At 43.3% G+C, this 20,108-nt stretch overlaps 1 protein-coding gene across 2 annotated transcripts in view; it reads left to right on the top strand.

Annotated features, from left to right (window-relative positions):
• crppa (CDP-L-ribitol pyrophosphorylase A) overlaps window positions 1-11,677 on the top strand; it is a 32,519-nt gene extending 20,842 nt beyond the window's left edge. Inside the window, exon 10 of one of the 2 annotated variants that reach the window (XM_021560368.2) lies at window positions 10,465-11,677. In XM_021560368.2, the coding sequence (XP_021416043.2) occupies window positions 10,465-10,569 (105 nt within the window). In that variant the 3' untranslated portion in view covers window positions 10,570-11,677. Of the gene's footprint in view, window positions 1-10,423 lie in introns of both variants that reach the window. The other variant, XM_021560376.2, reaches the window with a different exon arrangement.
• The last annotated feature ends 8,431 nt before the right edge of the window (window positions 11,678-20,108 follow it).

Below are 20,108 nucleotides of genomic sequence, written 5' to 3'. Positions count from 1 at the left end.
ATCCCCGCAGTGAGAGCCCTGATGTTTACCCGCCCCGCGTTTCCTTCTCAAAGATCCCTGACCAGGATTACCTTGAACCTGAGAAGAGATTAGCCCCTGGAAAAGAAGAGAAAAATAAAGAGAAAAGCGAGAGAAAGAAAAAAGGAAAGGCTTTATAGGTCTATTCTCTTCCCTGTTTAGGTCCACCGTCCGCATGGCAGGCAGGCGAAACTGTACACCCTTCTCATAATCATACCTGGACGTGCACCCTCACCGATGTCACAGGGGATCATGGGACGACCACCGCCACTGTGGTTTCGGGCACGCTCCCAATCACCCTCAACCACAGCTCAACAATTCTCCTGGGCTAAGATGCCACGTGTATTTGTGGTAACTGAGATGGGTTATAGATCTTGAGTAGCACCCTTCAAGAGTACTTTCATATGGGTGGCAGGTAGCCTAGCGGTTGGAGAATTGGGCTAGTAACCAAAAGGTTGCTTGTTTGAGTCCTCGATCCGATAAGGTGAAAAATCTGTCGATCTGTCCATGAGCAAGGCACTTAATTGCTTAATACCCTAATTGCTCCAGGGTCGTCATGAATAATGGCTGAACCCTGGCCGTGACCCCAGTCTACGAGGGTGTCTAAGGAGGAGTTGGGATATGCAAAAAACACATTTCCATTTCAAACCTCACACTGGTACAGGTTACCTACTTGTACATACAATGAAACAGGACAAATGTAAGCACTATTTTATCTTTGTTAGAGAAGGACCTACACTGACACGGTGAGAATGCAAGGAATGAGGTAAACTGTAATTTAAAACAGTAATTCAAATACATATAGTTAGTTCGCTCTGTTGATTTGAAATCTGTCTTGTACCAGGGTTTGGAAAAAGTGTACTGTATAATTTGAGGCACTGCATAGGAAAAGTGCACGGCTGAATGAACCATAGATAAAGTGAATCAAGTGCTTGCAAAAACTCAACCCCAATGTGAAAACTGTTTTGCGTCACTCCAATAACATATCCGACAGCGCTGACAGATTTGGCCAGTCTTCTGTAGATCTTCTAATGGTTAGCATCAGATTTATGTTCCAATATGCAGCCACTCATTCACACAGTATTTTCCCCTGTCATAAGCCTAATTTGTTCTCTTTTGTTTTCTCATAATGATGTCTGTAACTGTTATTGTGGATCCCTGGGGAAACCAAGATAAGAACCCCCCTGGGTGAGTCTCCAATGGCACTCTTTCCTCTATATAGTGCACCAGTGCCCATAGGGCCTTGGGAAGATGTGGACCCAGGAGACTTGCAGGATATCAAGCTTGATCTTTTGTGCCCAGAGTGCGCCAGATGTGTGTTGGTATGTGTGAAACTCAACCGCAGGAGTTTGGCTAGGGAGGACTTAGACATACCAAAAGCACTGTTTACTCAGCTTTGATTTGGGCGATTTTTAAATAGACCAGCAATGGGTTTTCTCAGTGATAGGACTTGACTTAGATGTCCCAATCGGGGAAACGGCATTCCAACTACGGGAACTATTACAAACAAAAGGATATGTTCTTTTATAGTGGATTAATACATTCCAGGTCTCTCTAAATTAGTTTGTAAACATATACTCAGGCAAAGAACGTCAAAGTGTATTCATATGTGAATTTACTTTACCACTAGCTTTGTGCGCTGTGACCACCCACAGTATTGACCACCCACAGTATTGACCACCCACAGTATTGACCACCCACAGTATTGGCGGATAGAGTTAACACGTCTTTATAATGTTGTGTGAGAGAGATGGCACTGGAAGGATTACACTTTTGCTTTGCATGTTCCTTTTTAAGGCTTCTTTGAGAAGTGTTCACCTTTCAGATGTGTGCTTGTGTCTTCATTGGGGGCAAGACCTCACTGTGATATGGTATTGTGTGTTTTGGGCAGTGGAAAATCCTCACAGTAATCCTTGAATGTGATTACAATGTTAGAACATCTTACCTACAGATACTGTATCTTTGAAGGTGATGAGAATGGAGTCCAATTCCAAACGTTTAGATTTGATTGAAATCAGTGATGCGTCTGTCTCAAACACCTATTGTTTTTTTTTTTTTTTGTGAAGTGTTTTGATATCAATTTCACGGCCCATTGCCTGCCCACTCAGTCTCACACTCATCATCTGGTAGGCCGCACGGCCTGCACATCCCCTCGTTGTTTAGTCTGTGAGATGCCGTTGTTTTGACAGAAATATAGAAACACATTGTTGCACCGGTGTTTGTATGCCTGGCTTATGGGAGATATGTCTGCGATTACATTCTACCTCCGTGTTTGGAGTGGAAGTGAGGACGCTAAGCCGTGACCAGGATGTACTGGGTTTAAGTCCAGGGTGTGTCATGTCTGGGATGTCTGGGGTGTCAGTGAGCAAAATACCAGTACCTGTATTTGACCTAAGATGTCCTACGATACAGACCGTGTCATGTTTATCTGTAATATGGGGACTTTCTACTATCATAACCAAATGAGGTGTGTGTGTCTGTGTATGTATGTGGGTGGGTGGGTGGGTGTTTGTGTGGGTGGAGGTTGGTATGTCCCAGTGCATACATCCTCCCCATGTCTTCATGCCTCTATAACTGAAGAGTCATTGTCCTGGTTACTGTTTAGAGGTATGTCTGCCGGTGGGCCAAATTCAAGTCATCACTCACTCACTCGAGCTTGTTGAAATAACACAGCATTCATTCTGAAAAGACCCTATGGAAACACAGACTTCCTTTTTCTTTTCTTTGCTGAAATGCTCTGTGTCCCATTTTGACTGGGTTTGTTGTTTGGTTAGTCAAAGGGAAGTCTATACATACCGTGGTTGTCAGAATATTTTGGAAACCCCTTTTCAAAGTGAGTTTTCTCGCTGTACTGTGAGCAGCTTGTGCAACAGCAATTGTTGTGTCAGTGGGGTCTAAGAAGCAGCTATGTATCAATGCAAGTGCGGTTTTCCTTGTCTGGAAAGTCTGAGGAGACTCGCAAAAGTTCCACACAAGTGGTGGAGGATAAACATCGACGCACTTAAGAATTCTCATACAGTGCGTGTCGTTTTCAAATGAAGTGCAGCAGACGTTCTGGTACCTTGCCACATTCAACGCCTCACCCTAAAATCATTGACCAGCGGGCTGTCACATTTCTTGACCTCCAGACCCTTTGGCCTGAATCACTAATCCCAAGTCAATGGTTTAACTGTTGAGTTGGATCCTCCTAATTTAGCATGGCCCAAGCAGTAGCCTGGTAGGCTGTACTTTGGATGAAATTACTCCAAATCTTGGGTGTTAGGTTTGGGCTCATATCAAGTCTCTGAACCAGACATTAACCAGACCTGCTATCCCCCTCTGTCTGTTTAGCCCCTAGCTATCGCCTCCCCATAGAATTAGAGGGGAGGGGGGTGGTGGGTCCTCAATACCAAGAAAAGGACATGCTGTCAGAAGGATGAAACACAATCCTTTTAAACCAAAGGGGGGGGGGGGGGTGTGTGTGTGTGTGTGTGCGCGCGTCCCCAGTCATATTGTACCAACGGGACTCACCTCATAGGTCATTTGGGGAGAGCTTCTTATACAACTTTTTCTTATTTTAGCCTACTATTTTAGACGATAATAAACAAGAAGCAAATGTTTCAGCGTTTTTAGCAAGGCGGATCTGCTCATGGAAGAGTTTGAAACAGCCCACAGAAACTGATACTGCCCTCGTGGCTAACGGTACAACAAGCAAAGAAGAACATTACAATGCGCCCCAAACATTTTGTCATGCAGTATGTCTCAACAGGCCGTTCTGGACGATTTCTTCGTAGGGTAGTGTGATTCTAACAACTCTTTCCAGGACACTTGGCCCGGCGCTACTGAAAGTGTTTCCATGAGCTGTTTTTACTGAGGACTCCAGCTCCATTGGCAATCCATGAAGGGAACTGAAGTGGGAGCCCTCGGTAGCTAGTCCCCGGGGCTTGAGATCTCAAAATGACAGAGGCGTGCAAATTGTCACTGTTAAAACTCCTAATTGCTAAAACCCAAAGCTTCAAAGAGCCTCTTCATGTGTGGCGGTGGACTGCTATACACAGCTCTGCTTCCATGATGGAAAGGTTGATCCCATCTGTGGCATTTTTAAAAGTGAAGTTAGCTAGTACTCAAAGGATTGCTTATTGTGTGGTCTGCTGATGTTTTCTCCTCTTTCAAAGAGGCATAGTCTTACTCCTGTCAAAATCCTCCTCTTAAACAGTACGTAAAAATAGATTCCGTAATGATTTGTAGTTCCATTCTGTAAACGTGTGGTTTCAGTTTGGAATAACAAGGCTAGTGTGTGTGTGTGTGTGTGTGTCCGTGCTCACGAGAGAGCATTTGTGTTTATCCAATATGTCACTAACTTTTGATACCTATTCTAAGTAAATTTGTCGATGCCCTTTTAAGTGAACATGTCCATGTAGAAGGAACAGGTATTAGGTATTAAAATATGAGGTGTGGATGATTTGCTGTAGAGGAGTAACTTTTATATGAGTGTAAATGTATGCTCTGCTCTTGGGTTACATATGGCATGTTTAACTTGTGACACTTCCTACTAATATGTACAAATGATGGACTTTTGTCAGGGAGATTTTCTATGTGAAAGTCCATGGCAGACTGTCATGATAAAGTGGAAAGTGAGGTTACCCCATGTGTAATATCGGTGAAATATATTCTATTTATATTCCGTTATCAAAGTGCTCTGTGGTTTTAGTCTAATGCTGCATATGTCAAGCTCATTTGGGTTAATTTCGTATTCCCTAGGTTAATATGAAATGTCCCAAAAAATGGACCTACCCTTGTTGTGAGAGCACTAGGTCTCAGATACATGTGTTGGGACTTTTCATTGTATCCCACAACACAGGTGGGCACTATACCTAGTGTGTATACGTATTTATTGGTACACATATTTAGATCAGGCATTTGAGAAGCATCGATTACAGTGCAATCATTACTTGTATACTGTTTCAGCCAATCAGCATCCAGAATCCAAAGTACCTGTTTTATAATACTTACTTCTTCTCCAAGTCAGGTGTCTTTCTATTCCACATGTCTCAGCATTTCTCTATGCCTCAGAGATACTGGAGGCCCATTTGTGTGTGGTGTTGCACCCCAACCAACTGTTTTCCCCATCCATATTAAACCTCTGGAAGACATGGTGAGACTGAGAGCCAATGGAAAACCACCTCGGCCCTGGAGGACATTTTATTGGGTCTGACTAGATGGTGCTAGAGACATGGAGAAATGACCCCCCCCCCCCCCCGTTTCAGATTCCCTCTCTCTCAGCAAGTGAATCAAATCAAATGTTATTTGTCACATGCTTCGTAAACAATAGGTGTAGACTAACAGTAAAATGCTTACTTACAGGCCCTATAGTGACACGAGGAATAAATACACAGTGAATAACAATTACGAGTAAAAATAACATGGCTATATACAGGGAGTGGAAAATACCATGACTATATACAGGGACCTGTTGAGTGTGCGTGTGTGACTTGAGTGCATGTGTTCTTAACAATGGGCCAGATAGGGCCTCATTAGTGAGAGGAGTTTATGCATCCTGGAGTGCCAGCAGTGGAAAGAAGCGAAGAGGGGAGCACTGAACAGACAGACACTCTGCCAATGACAGGAAAGTTTAGTGGGTGAGCTAGGGTCAGGAGAGGTACCCGCCATGTCTGTCAGGCCCATCCAGAGTAATTTGAGTGAGCTGCCATTATTTATGACTCGGTTTCCTCTTTCTGTCATCGGATAGGCCTACATTTCAATCTGAAACCAGTTATACAGTGCATTCAGAAAGTATTTAGACCACTTCACTTTTTCCACATTTTGTAACGTTACAGCCTTATTCTAAAATGGATTAAACTGTTTTTTCCCCTCATCAATCTACACAGAATACCCCACAAGGACAAAGCAAAAACAGTTAAAAATAAAATTGTATTACAAATAAAAAACTGATCACATTTAAATAGGTATTCAGACCCTTTACTCTGTTGAAGCACTTTTGGCAGTGATTTCAACCTTGAGTCTTGGGTATGTCGCTAGAAGCTTGACACACCTGTATTTGGGGAGTTTCTCCCATTCTTCTCCATAGATCCTCTCAAGCTCTGTCAGGTTGGATGGGGAGCGTCGCTGCACAGCTATTTTCCGGTCTCTTCAGAGATGTTCGATCGGGTTCAAGTCCAGGCTCTTGCTTGGCCGCTCAAGGACATTCAGAAACTTGTCCCGAAGCCGCTCACGCATTGTCTTGGCTGTGTGCTTAGGGTTGTTGTCATGTTGGAAGGTGAACCTTCACCCCAGTCTGAGGTCCTGAGTCCTCTGGAGCAGGTTTGCATCAAGGATCTCTGTCTACTCTTTCACTCGTTCCTGACTAGTCTTCCAGTCCCTACTGCTGAAAAACATCCCCACAGCATGATGCTGCCACCACCATGCTTCACCGTAGAGATGGTGCCAGGTTTCCTCCAGACGTGACGCTTGGCATTCAGGCCAAAGAGTTCAATCTTGGTTTCATCAGACCAGAGAATCTTTTTTTCCCATGATTTGAGAGTCCGTTAGGTGCCTTTTGGCAATCTCCAAGCGGGCTGTTGTGCCTTTTACTGAGGAGTGGCTTTCGTCTGGCCACTCTACCATAGGCCTGATTGGTGGAGTGCTGCAGAGATGATTGTCCTTCTGGAAGGTTCTCCCATCTCCACAGAGGATCTCTGTCAGAGTGACCATCGGGTACTTAGTCACCTCCCTGACCAGGCCTTTCTCCCCCAATTGCTCAAGTTGGCAACAGCCAGCGACAGTTGTCTGCTCAAAGCTGTAGTGACTTCAAAGGGATTCAATTCTTGCTCATGTACTAGAGAGTGACTAGTTGATTTAATAATGCGTTGTTATGAAGTATTTCCCAAGTGGAAAAATTTAACACAAAGGTTTAGACAGGGCTTTAAATGTTAATCCTCCTTGGTGATCTCCAGTTGCTTTCTCTTGATTCCTCTCTTTTTTTTGTATTCCTTTCTTTTTTTATTTTCCAGCAGTTAGACTTGTCATGCTGCGCCTATAACCAAACAGACCTTGTTAAGGGGAGTGATCATTAGCTTGGTGGTTAGGGCTGGGATTGTAGCTGTCGCAAATGAGCCCATGACATGACACTATACGCTTAATGCTTTCCCGGACTTTCCCTTAGACAATGCACTTGGGTGGTAAATAATGGACTAATTAGCATTTATCATACTCATAGTCCACTAATGCCTCAAACACATGGAACATTCTGGAATCGATTCTGTGTGATGAACTGATAGCCATGGCCTTTATCAATAAGCTATTTTTCTGAATTAGATTGAAGACCGAGAGAGAGAGAAAATAATGTATTAGTGATTTACTTATGGTGCAAATAAAGGGGAAGAGTTGCAATCAGGTTTCCTAGAATGCTTTGATTTCTTGCAAAGCTTTGGCTCCCAATCGCTGACAAACTAACGTGTATTTCTCTTATGGTGGAATATCCAGTCAACGTTGGGGTAAAAAAGTACATTTGCTGCCATACTCTGTTGACTGCTCACAGATGTATTGGCCCCCATCCTCATTGCCCAACCTGGTCTCAGAGCATTTCTTCTTATTCTGTATGTAAATCTAAGACACTCCATTTAGTATGTTATGTTTCGTATGTATTAATTGGTGGATGTCCATCATCCATTTCGTATGTTATGAATTACAATTCGTATTATATATATTACGTGTTTGCTAAACGTACAATAGGTTACGAATTTGCAAAATGTATGATATGTTACGAATTCTAACTAGGTGGCTACTGTAGCTAGCTGGCTAACTTTAGATGGGTTAGGGTTAAGTTTAGGAGTTAGGTTAAAGGGTTAGGGGAAGGGTTAAAGGAGTTAAGGTTAGGGGAAGAATTTGCTAAAATTATTAGGGGAAGGGTTAGCTAACATGCTAATTAGTTGCTAAGTAGCTAAAATTGTCCGTGACGAGATTCGAACTCGTGACCATTGGGTTGCTAGACGTTCGCGTTATATCACCCCCATCCTCCCAGACCAACCACCCTACTTTAGTTTTGACCTTAATTAAGTAACCATCTGTCTTATGTAGCCATACCAAACCAAACATATCTTACTAATTGAGTCCAACGGAATTACGTTTACTATGTTACGTCTAGTCTTTGAAACCAGGCTGCATTGCCAAGTACAAGTAATTAAAGGGATACATCAGGATTTTGGCAATGAAGCCCTTTATATACTTCCCCAGAGTCAGATGAACTCATGGATACCATTTTTATATCTGTGTGCAGTTTGATGCAAACTGCTAGCAAGCTAATAGATACCATAGACCTCCAGTCATTGCGCTAACGCTAGTTAGCTTTCTCTCGCAAAATTGTCTCCAACTTCCTTCATACTGAATGCAGAGACATAAAAATGGTGTCCATGAGTACATCCACCAACAATCTGTTGTTCTGCCCCTGAACAAGGCAGTTAACCCACTGTTCCTAGGCCGTCATTGTAAATAAGAATTTGTTCTTAACTGACTTGCCTAGTTAAATAAAGGTAAAAATCTTACTGGGGAAGTAGATAAAGTGCTTAATTGCCAAAATCCCGAAGTATTCCTTTAAATAAAATAGCAATGACTTTGGTACATCTTAAAGAAAAGCAGGAGAGCCTCATTTTTTTTCATTCCCTGCGCTTTTCTGATTTCTTAAAACCATGGCCAAATGTAAACAGAAAAACATATTAGGCGAACACAGGAAAAGCTGAAATGAAATACTCCTGGAACCTGCTCAAACCTACCATATTTTGACTCCATTATGCTTTAATCAATAGATCATTGCTGATCCGTCTAGCAGCAGTTGTAGCCTCGGAACCCCTTTTGGTGTGGAAAATGCTTGTCATCTGACTCCCCAACACTGGTTCTGATTAGGGAGTTATTCCAGGAGTTCTGGATCCCAGTGCTCAGTCACATTAACCACGGCCAGGCCTGATTCACCGCTCTGAGCACTCTCATACCTCACCACGTACATTCGCCTGCACCCCTACACGTCTTTTAGGTCTGGTCACTGATAACGTTTCATCTGAATAATACCCAGGAAGGGCTGAATTAGAAATGTTTCTTATTACAATTTTACACCTATGAAATCAAACAACATTCCAATTACACATCATTCCACTGGGAGAGGAGTGCAGAATCTAACTCCTTGTGACTCTGAGTCTGTCCTAAAATGGACACCGTAGCAATAGATTAAGCACTATAGGTTCACAAACGAGTAGTCACTAACAATCATTCAAATAAATTCAAACGTGAAATTCAAACGTGAAGTAGTAAGTATTTTAATGAAATCTCATTTCATCACAGTTTCCAATGCTTTGTGACTAGGATGATATTCAAACCCACGAGGTCCAATGTGAAATTGACCAGGCTGAATAGAGTAGAGTACATGCCAAGAGATCCCCCTCAGATCTCAGATCAGTGGTGGAACAGGACGGCAGCGCCATAGTTCTCTAAAACACTGCTGGGTCTGAAATACAGAAACTAGACTTATCCCAACGTTGAGGCCTCATCAAGCAACTACTAACCCCAACCGGGAGTCACTCACTGATGTCCGGAATGGAGAAGGGAGTGAAAGACGATTACGAAAGGCATTCGCAGGCAGCCTGAAAAAAACACAAGGCACAGAGGAATCACGAAAGCAAATGACCACAACATTAGAGAGTCTGCCTTTTTAAAAGCAGTGGGACCCTAGTCGGTTAGATCAGACACACACATTCTGTCTGTAGTTGAGCGTGTGGTTTGCTGCAGATCTGTCCAATATCATGCACTGTAAACTGTAAAGAATGCCCTCGCCTGGGCTTACGAGTGCAACGGGACCTGTAATTCAGAAAAGCACTTTTGAAAAACAAAAAAGTCATAGAGGTTTAATTTTGAAGTGCTCTCTTTTCAAATTGCTTCCGTCTGTTGATTGAACTCGCTATCGAATCACATGTGGGCAACAATCATTTCCCCACCCACCCTGCAAATGGGAATTCTTAACAAAATTTGATTTAGGAGAATTCAAATGTTTGTTTGGCCAATGTTATGGACATGCGGTAGGCATTACAACACCGGAGAATGTGCTTTTCCAGGGAGGAATCCTCCTAAGAGACAATGGACTCGACATGGGACGTCCTGTGTAAGTCGTGGTATCTGTCAATCACAAGGCTTCTGGTGTGATCCCAGCAGGTTGTGTGTGTCTGAACACCCATGGGTATACTTGGTGGATTGTACTGTTTTTGTCTGTTCTAAAGGAGCTCAAAGAGCTGTGTATTGTATTTGAACAGTCAAACTTGTGGAGGAGATCCTCCACACTGTGATTGGTTTGATAGATCAGGATATGCAGCAGCACATTCTGTCTGTCTGTGGATCAGATTATGCAGACGATCCAAACATCATCTCTTTGTGTCTTTGCACTCAGGATCCTCACAGTGTCTCTCTGTCTGTATGTGGATGCTGCAGGAAGCTACACTTTGGGGGCGGTCAGTGGAGAAGGTGGCCCAGATGTCATGTGCTCTGATCCGGGACAGAAGCCCTGCCCTTACAGGACAGCTGCTCCAGGCGTGAGCCAACCCGGAAGAGCAGATCACTTTGTACAGCCTCGCCTCAGACCACCTTTATCACTACCCACCTACGGATTGGCCACAGGGTGTGTGTTTGAGAAACACTCCAAGCCTTCAAACTCTGTATGTCGTGAACTGCACTAGAAAAAGGAACAGTGTGATGGATAGGGAAGAGTTTAACATGAGACAGGGGTGTGTATGGAGACAGTTCGCTATGCAAGTGTGTGTGACTGTCTATAGCCCTATGGTCTGAGACTTCAAACAGTACTGTGTTTCATTCACATGAATAAATACTACAGTTTACTATAGAATACTACAGTACTTACTATATAATTGTGTAGTAAACTCTATAATATACTACACACTGTAGTATCCTTCGATCATGTGTAGTCCTTACTATAGAATGCTGTAGTATGCAGTAGAATACTATAGTAAATACTACAGTAATGTCAGCAAAAACACTATATTAAATACTACAATATTTAATTGGCATATACCGTGACCATTACCCTCCCCCATATCCCAATTTGTGCCACCTATAATTGTGTGTCCCTACAGGTTATAGAAAAGAGCAGAAGCTCTGAACTATCCGTTCAGACCCCAGTCCTACCTACCTACAGGCTATGGAAAATTAGCTCTCTTAGTGTTTCCCCAATAGATAAAGGAAAAAAGCCTCCACTTCTATGTTAAAGATAATAAAACAAGAATACTATAGTAAATACTACAGTAATGTCTGCAAAAACACTACAGTAAATACTATTGTAAAGTACAGTCTGCAAAAACACTACAGTAAATACTACAATCTTCAAAAACACTTGCATTAATTACTATAGTATATACTACACTTTTTCTTTTATGACGGTCTTTATACTATAGTTAACTGTAAATGCTACAGGTTACTATAGTAAACACAGTCTGCAAAAACACTACACTTAATACTATAGTATATATACCATAGCATACTATAGTTTTTTAAAATGTGGGATGGTCTCTAGATCACTGGATAAAGGTGCTGCTGAATGGAGGAGAGGAGTTGACATCTACTGTATACATGTGTGATTTTTGTACTGCCATGTTTGAGTGGAGGTATAAAATGTTTGCTTTCATTAAAATGACTTTTCTTTTCATTTTAGCCATCACATAAATTGTCTTCGTATAATCAAAACAATGTCCACACCATTGAGGGTTCGCAGACCACCTCGGACATCTCACTCTCTCTTTGGTTTCATTACTGCATTGACCATTTTGTAGAGAATCTTCCCTATGGCATTATAATGACACAACCCCTACGGTTATATATTCCATTCAAATGGACACAGTAGCACAGACCTTACATCAGTCTTTCTGATAAATATACAGAACATGAAAGGGACGAGTGTAATTGCTTTGTCTGAGACCCCACACATCAGTTGAGCTCATAATGAAGCAGCTTAGTCCAATTGAAGCTCCAGCTTCCTCACAGTAATTCCCTGGAGCTGCATGGACTAATCATACACAGTAAGAGGGAGCCCAAGGCAATAGTCTATCATCCTACTGTAAGTCTTTAAGTGAGGCATAGTACAAAGGTATACAGAACCCAGGTTAGTAGTGTAACATTGTTTATCCCTCCTCTGTCAGCCATCACTCACACCTGTGTGTGTGTGCGCGTGTGTGTGGAAGTGTACAAACGTGTAGGCTACATTAGGTGTGTGCTTGTGAAAGTGTGTGTGTTGTAAGTGTGCTTGTGATTACATGTGTGTTTGTGAAAGAGAGAGAATCCAAGAGAGAGAACAAGGATTCCCTCAGGTTAGTGTTTTTCTCACAGGAGTGGAAGAAAGTCTCAACATCAATGGACTTTTTGCTCTTGATCCCTTAACATTCCACAGCAGACCGTACCGAGGTGGAGAGCGATTGGTTTTGTTGTTTCTTTGTATACGTCGTTTACACTTCCAGAGCGGATCCGATATCCAACATTTTACATCCTCCAAAATGTAGTGGAATTCCCACTGTTGAAGGAAGCTGCCTCAGGGAGAGTCAGGATCACTCCACTGCATGCTTCCAGACATGAGAGGGAATGTCTTAAAACATTTGTTTACCTTGTTTCAGTTTTCAGAGGGAAGGTTTTATCATAATATGAGATGACATGTTTTGGTGTTCAAACATTTTCTGCATGTGATTTGCACATCTTTCAGTTCATCAGTTGATTGTCTGAGGACTAGGCACAGATCAGAAAATCAGAGTGTACTCGGATTTACATTATCGTTCATCTCTGACAATATAGGGACACCTGGTGGATAATCATGGTACAGCAGGAGCTCTTTAGAGTTGTAGTTTATTCATTCTCCACAAGGGACTCTCATTGAGCTCACTTCCATGGTGGTATTTGCTGTATCACAGCGTTTCCCAACCCTGGTCCTTGAATACCCCTAACAGTACACATTTTCATTGTAGCCCTGGACAAACGCACCTCATTCAACTCATTAAGGCTTGATGATTAGTTGACAAGTTGAATCAAGTTGAATCAGGTGTGCTTCTCCAGGATTACAATAAAAATGTGTACTGCTCTCATCGCGCTCTAGTGCCTCCTTGTGGTGAGACGGGCGCCTGCAGCCTGACTTCGGTTGTCAGTTGAACAGTGTTTCATCCGACACATTGGTGCAGCTGGCTTCCGGGTTAAGCGAACAGGTGTTAAGAAGCGCGTCTTGGTGGGTCATGTTTCGGGGGACGCATGACTCGACATTCGCCTCTTCTGAGCCCATTGGGGAGTTGCATTGACGATACAAGCTCGTAATCACAAAAGTGGGGAGAAAAAGGGGATTAAAATTAAATAATAAGAAGTGTACTGTTGGGGGTACTGGAGGAACAGGGTTGGTAGCACACCATGATATGCAGAGTCACAATACATTTAGTGTAAAAACAGTTGTTCAGGCAATAAACATATTTGTATTTTATAAAAGTGTGATCACTGATCTTTATCTCTTTTGTTTGTTAAAAAAAATGTTATTTGGTAACCAGTGTTTCTGATCTAGACACCTTGGCTTACCCTCTCCTCCTTTAGCCTCATGGTTCCAGTCTCAGGGTTGGGGAGTAACGGATTAGGCCTAATGAAATCCATAGGCCTAATGGACACATGTTCATACCTGTACACTTTTGATAGACTTAAAGGGGCAATATGTAGTTGCTACATCTATTTTTGGACTTATAAATTATATATACAGTACCAGTCAAAAGTTTGGACACAGCTAATCATTCAAGGGTTTTTATTTTTTTTACTGTTTTCTACATTGTAGAATAATAGTGAAGACATCAAAACTATGAAATAACACACAAGGAATCATGTAGTAACCAAAAAAGTGTTAAACAGTGTTATATTTTAGATTCTTCAAGGTAGCCACCCTTTGCCCTACTGAAAGCTTTGCACACTTGGCAAAGCATGCCATTCAATGAATGCAGCATTTATTTTTCAACTCGTATCAATGAGCCCAATCAGTACTCCATGACAACAAAATCATAAACAACAGAGTAGGGCTGGCTAATAAGTCCTTACTTTTGGGGTCATGCTCAGGTAAAACAATTAGGCTAATCTATATACTTATTTCCAAGTCCTATTCTTGTAGATCAGGGGTATAACATTTATTGGAATGACTGGAATTCTGATAGACTTTGGTTTTTAAGGTAAAGATATAATTTAGTGGTATTATTATATGTAGTAGAAAGGTTAGGTTAGAAGAAGCCTACATAACCAACCCATAGAGTAAAATGTAACATCCACATATGGCCAGCTATGTACTTTAACATTGATTTATCCTGCAATAGATGTCTTTCAATTGGTAACATACATTTTTGCCTTCTTCTAATGCCTCTTAAGGGAAAGTAAAAGTAACAGAATGTAATCAGATTATGCTACTGAGTTAGGGTAATCCAAAAGTTACGTTACTGATTACAATTTTGGACAAGTAACTTGGAGCTGTAACGGATTACGTTTAGAAAGTAACCTACGCAACCCTGCTCATGGTCTACCAGAGTGCGTCTGACTGAAATCACTGTCATAGACATTTGTTATGTCTGAGCAGACCTAGTTTAACTCTAGACAGATATGGAGACCATGCCACCACATCGCAGAGCTAGGCTGATTTTTCACTGTTATTCACTGTTTTACAGAGCTGAATAGGCGAGCAAACACAGTTCCAACTAAATGGGGGTCTGTAGATCTGCCAGGCCCAGACAGTCAGTCATCACCCTCACCAGACAGGTTTGATTATGGCCTTGGTGCTTCCCAGGAGGCCCCGAGGCGTGTGCTCGCGCGTGTGTGCGTGTGAGAAAGAGTGTGTGCGTGTTAGTGTTTCCTCTAAACTTGGATCACTACTTGGATCACTTAGTTTAGGAACTCTGGGCCAAAGGGTCCCTTAGAACACAAAGCAGCAGAGAATACACCCACAGACTAGAAAACCGTTCTTCCTGGATACTGAAAAACAAATATATCAAGGGTCAAAAAGGCAGTCAAAGCGAAGAGGATACCGTATACAGACGGGATGCACAGGTCAGGGCGTGGAGGAGATATGGTGCCAAGTACAACAGTGTTATTTACAGTCAGGAGGGGAGGTATTTAGCAAACTGAACCCAGGTCAGGGTGTGTAGGAGATATAGTGCTAAGTACAACAGTGTTATTGACAGTCCTGAGGTGAGGTATTTAGTGAGCTGAACACAGGTCAGTTCTGTTGAGTGCCTCTTGTGATGTCATTACAATTCTAGATCCTCACTCAAGCTATTATGAGAGGCACAAAGCATAGCTTTGCTGAACAATCTGAATTGAAAATATATATTAAGAAAATGTACTAGGTCTGTATTAGCGGACCAATTTAACCATCGGGAGCACTGTCAAGAATACACCAAGGTTAAGAATTCACCAAGGTTCAGCATTTTTGCATACGTCAATACTGCCATCTAGTGGAGTGAAGTGTGAATTATAATCGAGGAGATTGAGGTAGTTTATCCGAACTTGTTATAATTAGAGCAATCACCAGCGCTTGGGCCAACCAATCCAAACAGTATCTGTCTTCATTCAGCACCAGTGCATGGTTGTCTCAGGGTCGGTTTTATACACACAATGACCACAGTTATGGGATCAACTATATTGGGGTATACAAGACTGACGCGGAGGGTTACATTTGCCAGTATACAACACATTCATCAAAATCAACCAGATAAAGGAGAAAATGATTGAGGTGAGATGAAAGTGAAATGAGTGTGGGGAAGGACTATAAACTGAGTACTGATGATGTAAATGGTTAACACAAAGAGCAGACAGAGTAACATAACTTACAGTGGGTAAAATGCTCCACTTTTGTCTTATGCTCATTTGCACCTTGAGAGAATATATTGAACATAGATGTAAGAAGAGATACAGAGAATCTCGCCGTGAGGGAGACACTCACACACACTACATCTGGAATGTAGACATTCACACCCTATGGACCATTACCTTTTACTCAAACAGCCATGTGTTTTACAGCTACACACACATTTACAAATATTGCACCTTCCTCCAATACCTCCTCAAAACGCTCCTTTCCACTTCTCACGTCTCCAAATTCTGTTGGTAACACTCCTTTGTCTCACCCCTCTCTCTGTTGCTCTCTAAATAAATGTTGAATAATATTTTTCTTCAGGGATTTTTCTGTCCCTTTTAAAGCATTGTCTTTTCTTTCTTTCCTTCCTTCCTTCACTCCTTCCAGCCCTCACTCCCTCCATCCCTCACTCCCCCATCCCTCACTCCCTCCCTCCATCTCTCACTCCCTCCATCCTACACTCCCTGACTCACTCTCTCCCTCACTCACTCCCTCCAATCCCTCACTCACTCCCTCCTTCCCTCACTCCCTCCTTCCCTCCATCCCTCACTCTCCCTTATGTCCTATATGGTCTCTGCTTTTCACCACATAAATTTGTTCCACATTCTCTCTCGCAGAGCTGTCACTGGTCCACACATGCAGTGAGCTTTATAGATGAGAATCAGCAGGGTATCATCTCTCTGATGGGTTCCTATGAAACTGGAGGAAACAGAGACTCAGGCAGATGGTGTTAAAGTACTGTCTGACATCAGCCCCATTCCTGGCCTGTCCCATTCCCCACTGTGCTCAACACACATGGCCTTGGGTAGGTCCAGGAGTTTCACCTGACCACATGACATGACCAGGAAATATTCTTGGCCCTAGTTATAGCCTGGCCTCAGTGGAGGCTGCTGAAGGGAGGACAGCTCAAAATAATGGCTGGAATGGAGTGAATGGAATAGCATCAAACACATGGAAACCATTTGTTTGATGTATTTGATACCATTACACCTACTCGGCTCCAGCCATTACCACGTGCCACCAACCTCCTGTGCCTGGCCTGCATGTCCCATCTCTCACTGTGTTCAATTCACATGGCCATGTGTGTAAAGCCAGGTGTGAACTGACAAGGAAAGATTCTGGGCCCCAGTTACAGCCTAAACCAGTGTTTCCCAGACTTCTCCTTGAGTACCCAGAGGCATTTATTCCAGCAAAAGCACACCCGATTCAAATAGTCAACTAACCATCAAGCCCATCATTAGCTGAATCAGGTGTGCTATTGCTGGACTACATCAAACATGTGGAACCAGCTTGGTGTACAGTACTCGAGGAGAGGTTTTGGAAACAAACCTGATCCAAGCACATCCAAAAGACTCCATCAGCAGTAACGAGGTCCAAATCCAGCCGACATAGCAGCCCCATGCCGAGATCCTAGGGTGGGCTTGGTTAAGTAGAACGAAGTGGTCTAAATTGGGCTCGGTGATTATCCGTCATTACGATTACCTCTGCAGGCCGGCCCTATCGCTCATCATGGCTGATTATTTGTATTTGGAAGGGTAGAAGTGCTCTGTCGTAGGTGGAGAGTGCGAGTCGTGTGTGGAGGGGGATGTGGTGATGAACTTTACAAATGGGGATGTCCCTCTTATGTAAACTAAACAGCTGAGAAACCAAACAGAGGGAAGAGGTCTAGGAGTTAGACTGGGATTAGGATGGAGCTCTACAGTTAACTCACTCATGTGTGCTGTGTGTCATGGACTCCAGACTAAACCACTCAGTTACAAATGGTCTTGCTGTAACTGCTATTCGTACATATGGGGTAGTAGGAGGGTCTAAATGGACTGAATGTCTGGTAAAGTACATCACTTAGAAACAATTACATTTTTTACTGAATCCCATTTTGATGTGCGGTCTGATCTGTGCAATGATTTGTGTGTGTGTGTGGGGGGGGGAGACAGAAAGAGAGAGCAGGGATGGAGAGAGAGAGAAAGGGAGAGCGGGGACGGAGAGAGAGAGAAAGGGAGAGCTGTTAGTTGGAAGCAGCTGTGCACCTGGCACTGGTTTTACCTGTGAGCTTTCTTTCACGGCAGGAGCTCCATCGCTCTGACGGCCATGTTGCAAATCTGTATGCAATATAGAGGATGGAATATCAACATATTTCAGGGAATCTTCCCTCCTCCTTTAAGGAAGCAGTCATCTTTGTTTCTTTCCTCCTCAACTCCTTGGATGCCTCTCAACCAAGGACACCTTCAGTGAGAGTCGAGTTAACACACACACACACACACACACACACACACACACACACACCTATGCAAACTCCCAGTCACACTTTTAATTCCCATTGGTACAGAACTGAGAACATTAGAGAAGAATGTGCCTCCAGGGCCTGAGCATATTCCCGATTGCAGTGCTGTGAAATTGTAACCTCTGTAACCATTTCCCAGACGAAACCCCCAAGCCTAAAGCGACACACTTTGTTATCATATCATAGCATCGTGACTTGCATTATGTTTTGGGAAGAAATGACTAATAACACACAGTTTCAGCCATCCATCCAGCCACCCCGCTGTGCAGCGGGACGTCTTTGGAGAGCTCCTCTCTCAGTGGTCTACATGGAAAACGCTCTCCCTTTGGCAGCTCCCAGCGTCTCCCCGAAATGATTTACGACTCTGAGTCAGTCATACTGTTCACTTCCTGTTCACTTCCTCCGAGGGAAGTCTCCAGACGTCCCATTTAGATAGACAGCTCTGGGGTGGGATTGAATGTATGCCTTGTTGGTTTCATGTATCTCACTGCGTGAATGTTTTGTATCGTTTAAACCCACAATAGTTTACTAATGAATCAACTTCAAGCAGTTGATGAGCCATTGGTATTTATTATATTTTCTATTTAGCTTTTGGATAATGTATTTGAGCAATTGTTTTTATATATTGTAGAGCCATGACTTCTCATGCTTGTTCTAGGAGCTTGGCCACTGTTATATACAATGTATCATTCCATAATGCCACCATGTTGTTTTCCTTGCTGAGTAGACAACTTCAGATAATTCCATAACTTGGCGCAAGACGAGAGTTCCAGTGGCTGTACTTCAGAGACTCGCATCCAGGCCGACAGCCTCATTCCTCCTCTTTCCCTTATTCTTTACAAATGAAGTCTGGGCCTCTTGAGTAGCAGCGCCATGCTCGGGTGACATTTATTGATCTGCAACAGTCCCTGCGCTTCTAATTGGCTGTTTTGGAGTTGACCCGGGTGGTGATGGTTCTCTCAGCTGCGGCCCAAATGTCTTCCTGGCCACAGCAGCGCAGCCTGTGGTGCTTCTGGTCGGGTGTGCACTTTTCATAGAACCTGGGCCGTAAATCTCAATTGCTCTCGCACTTTTAACATCTCCATTACCCTGGCTGTTTTGTCAGCACACCATTGGGTGTAACAGAATCCTGTCTAACCGACATTTAAGTCATTTCCTACCCTTAAGTCCAGATATTATGGTGCCGCGGCCGGCAAAGGTACTGTAGCGGGTTGGCGGATTGAGAGATGGAGCCCAGGCAGCAGAATGGCAAAATGGGGACCCGGTTATAATCTAATTAAAGGGAGAGAGAGGGAAAGAGGCCCCAGAGGCACACAGGCCTGGCCAGCGCCAGGAGTGTTCCCCCAAACTGCACCGCAAAATACAATGTGGTAATGTCTCAAGGCCTAACTCTTCCGGAGAAGAGAAAAAAAGGACCCTTTCCTGCTGCAGACGCTGACGGCCACATCCCAAGCTCTGACATCAGAGAGGGAGCGAGAGAGAGAGGGAAAGAGAGAGAGAGAGAGAGAGATGGAAGAGAGACAGAGGGAGAGAGAGAGAGTGAAAGAGGGAGAGAGAAAAAGAAGGGCAGAAAGAGAGGCAGAGGGACCAGATATGATTTATGCCCTGCTGTGCAGACACCGAGATAAATCTGGGGACTTACACAGACAGGCAGGCCATAAAGAACAGGATCAGCCCAGACGCTTTCCTTTTTTAAACCCCAAATGAGCTAACTTCTCCTCCCTCGACGTCAAAGCTAATGGTTTTGTTTTATGTCACTACAGGCCTTTTATGATATTGTTTCCATTCTGAGGGGTGGGGGGAGGACTTACTCTATAGTTGGATGATATATGGGGCTCCTTTCTCTCCTGGAGCTCATCTGGGGAGCTCCACAGTTAATTATTAGGCCTGCCGTCGTGAGCACTTTGTTAACCGTGTGTGGGCAGGCTTGTTAAA

Source organism: Oncorhynchus mykiss, chromosome 2 (genome assembly GCF_013265735.2).
Source record: "Oncorhynchus mykiss isolate Arlee chromosome 2, USDA_OmykA_1.1, whole genome shotgun sequence".
Lineage (NCBI taxonomy): Eukaryota > Metazoa > Chordata > Actinopteri > Salmoniformes > Salmonidae > Oncorhynchus > Oncorhynchus mykiss.
This window is presented reverse-complemented; position numbering and strand designations above follow the sequence as displayed.